Source organism: Canis lupus, chromosome 21 (assembly GCF_048164855.1).
Source record: "Canis lupus baileyi chromosome 21, mCanLup2.hap1, whole genome shotgun sequence".
NCBI lineage: Eukaryota > Metazoa > Chordata > Mammalia > Carnivora > Canidae > Canis > Canis lupus.
In genome coordinates this window covers 19,272,340-19,274,997 of record NC_132858.1, presented here as the reverse complement: position 1 = coordinate 19,274,997, position 2,658 = coordinate 19,272,340, and the positions used below count along the sequence as shown (strand labels likewise).

Here is a 2,658-nt window from a genome sequence, read left to right as displayed (position 1 = left end):
GCTTTATAAACAACAGAAATTGAGACACTTGGGTGGCTTAGTTGGTTAAGCATCTGCCTTTGGCTCAGGTCATGACCCCAGGGTCCTGGGATCCAGCCTTGTGTCAGGCTCCCTGCTTGGCAGGGAGAAGTCTGCTACTTCCTCTCCCTCTGCCTGGCGCTCCACCTCGCTCTCTCTGTTTCTCTCAAATAAATAAATAAAATCTTAAAAAAAAAAACAGGAATTTATTTCTCACAGTTCTGGAGGCTAGAAGTCTGAGGTCAGGGCTGAGTGAGGAACATCTTCCAGGTCACAGACTTCTTGTATCCTCACATGGCACAAGGGGCCAAGGAGTTCTGTGGGGTCTCTTTTATGAAAGCACAAATCCCATTCATGAGGGCTCCAACCTCGTGACCTCATATTTCCCAAAGGCCCCACCTCCCTATGCCATTCCACTGGGGACTAGGATTTCAATAGATGAACCTGAGGTAGGGGACACAAATATTCAGACCAGCTAGAGCCAGATAGGAATGTGAGGCACATGAATGCGTGTGTGCTGTGTATCTGAGACAGAGGGACACGACGGGGAGGAGACCCAGCGGGCACGGGGAGAGTGAGTTAGATGCAGACTAATAACACATACAGAGTCAGAGATTGAGATGGAGACTGGTTAGCTCCGAGTAAGAAAAAAGAACCACAACTTTTAAACTCTAGCACTTTCCCCATCACTTTTCCCTGGAAGAAGAATTTAGGATGAAGGAGAATTCAAAAATGTGTAAGCTCAGCATTTGCACCACGGGCATCAGTGGAGAGTGGTTGGATGGTCCCGGTTTGATATGCATCTTTTTCTCGGGTCCACGTGTGAGCCCACTAAGACCTGAGAACTGGACACACACTCTACATGTCATGATGAGAATATGTAATGACCACATTCACGGCTGTATCTCCCTTTAAAAAGTCACAGTATTTTCACTTTGGGTCCCCCAAACTAGCCCAGATTTAAGTCTGGTGGGCCTTTTAATCCCCATGTTAGAGATGAAGAATCTGAGGCTGAGAAAAAGAAAAATGAGTTTTCAAATATAATATATCGAGGAAGAAGTAACAGTATAAAACCAATGATCTCTGAGCCCCCACCTCATCTTTTAGAAAGCACACTCCTCTGTTTCTTCCCAGCAGTGTTGGAAAGGAGCACCCAGAGTGCTCCCGGTGCTTAGGACAACAGGAACCTGATCATGGTTCTCCTCAAAGCATCCTTAAGCTCCCTGTTTCTCATGCTGTAGATCAAGGGGTTCAGCACAGGCGTGATGAATGTGTAAACCACAGACACCACCTGGCCCCTCTCTGGAGAGTAACTGGAGCTGGGGCACAGGTAGATGAGGCTCCCACATCCATACTGCAGCAGGACCACAGTCAGGTGAGAGGAGCAAGTGGAGAAGGCCTTGTGCCTCCCCTCTGCCGAGCGAATCTTCAGGATGGCGGCCACGATGAAGACGTAGGAGAGAGTGATCAGCAGGAAGGGGATAGTGAGGACGGTGATGCTGACCACAAAGAGGGTGGCCTCATGGACCCAGGTGTCTGCACAGGCCAGTCTCATGACAGGGAGGACATCACAGTAGAACAGACTGATTTCTTTACTGCTGCAGAAGGGGAGTTGGAAGATGAGCACAGTCAACTGCATGGCCAAGATGAACCCCAGCACCAGAGACCCCATGGCCAGTTGCACACACAACCGCCAACTCATCATGAGGGTGTAACGCAAAGGGTGACAGATGGCCACAAACCTGTCATAGGCCATGACAGCTAGTAGAATGCAGTCAGCACTGCCCAGGAAGATGAAGAAGAACATCTGGGTACCACAGCCAGGCAGGGAGATGAGGGCTCTCTCTGTGGACAGGACGCTGGCCAGGGTCAGAGGGGCGATGGTGGAAGAGTAGCAGATCTCCAGAGCTGCCAAGTTGGCCAGGAAAAAGTACATGGGGGTGTGCAGAGAACGGTTGAGCCAGATGATGAGAGAAATGGAGACATTGCCGCTGATGCTGACCAGGTACATGATCAAGAAGGCCACAAAAATCAACATCTGCACCTCAGGGAGTTTGGAGAAGGGGCGGAAGTGGAAGCGAACCATCCCAGTTTGATTAGCACCCTCCATGTATTCAGTGCATGCGGCCTGTTGACGGCACCGTGCTCCCCCTGAGGATAGATTAAGGTCAGGATACAGAGCTCCTGCCAGGTGGCCCATTCAACTCTTGGCCTCTCCCTTTCTTGATCTCCCCAACCCCAACCACCTTTACCTCCAGGCTAAACTCCGCAACGGGGGCGCCTGGGTGGCCCACGCAGTCAGTTAAGCATCTGACTCTTGGTGTCAGCTCAGGTCATGGTCTCATGGTCCTCAGAGAGGCCTGTGTCAGCCTCCACGCTCAGCGCAGTCTGCTCGAGATTCTCCGTCTCCCCCTCCCGCTTGTGCGCTCTTTCTCTCTATCAAATAAATAAATAAACAACAAAATCTGCAACTCACTTTTAAGTCAGACTTCTTGTTGTAATCACCCAGAAGTAGTTCACCACAGAAATCCTTTTTTGAAATTGTGGCAGAGTGTATTTTGCATAGTATTTTTGAGCTCAGCCCTGTGTCAGTGTACAATTCAAGGCATCAAGTACGTCCACAGTGCCATGTAACCATCA

The 2,658-nt window shown here is 49.9% G+C and overlaps 1 protein-coding gene across 1 annotated transcript; it reads right to left on the bottom strand.

The window, feature by feature from the left end:
- Positions 1 to 911: 911 nt before the first annotated feature.
- Positions 912 to 2,128, bottom strand: LOC140613471 (olfactory receptor 10V1-like). The gene has a single exon (XM_072791987.1). It carries the CDS (start codon positions 2,126 to 2,128, stop codon positions 1,190 to 1,192), a length of 939 nt encoding a protein of 312 aa, XP_072648088.1. The 3' UTR covers positions 912 to 1,189.
- Between the last annotated feature and the right edge of the window lie 530 nt (positions 2,129 to 2,658).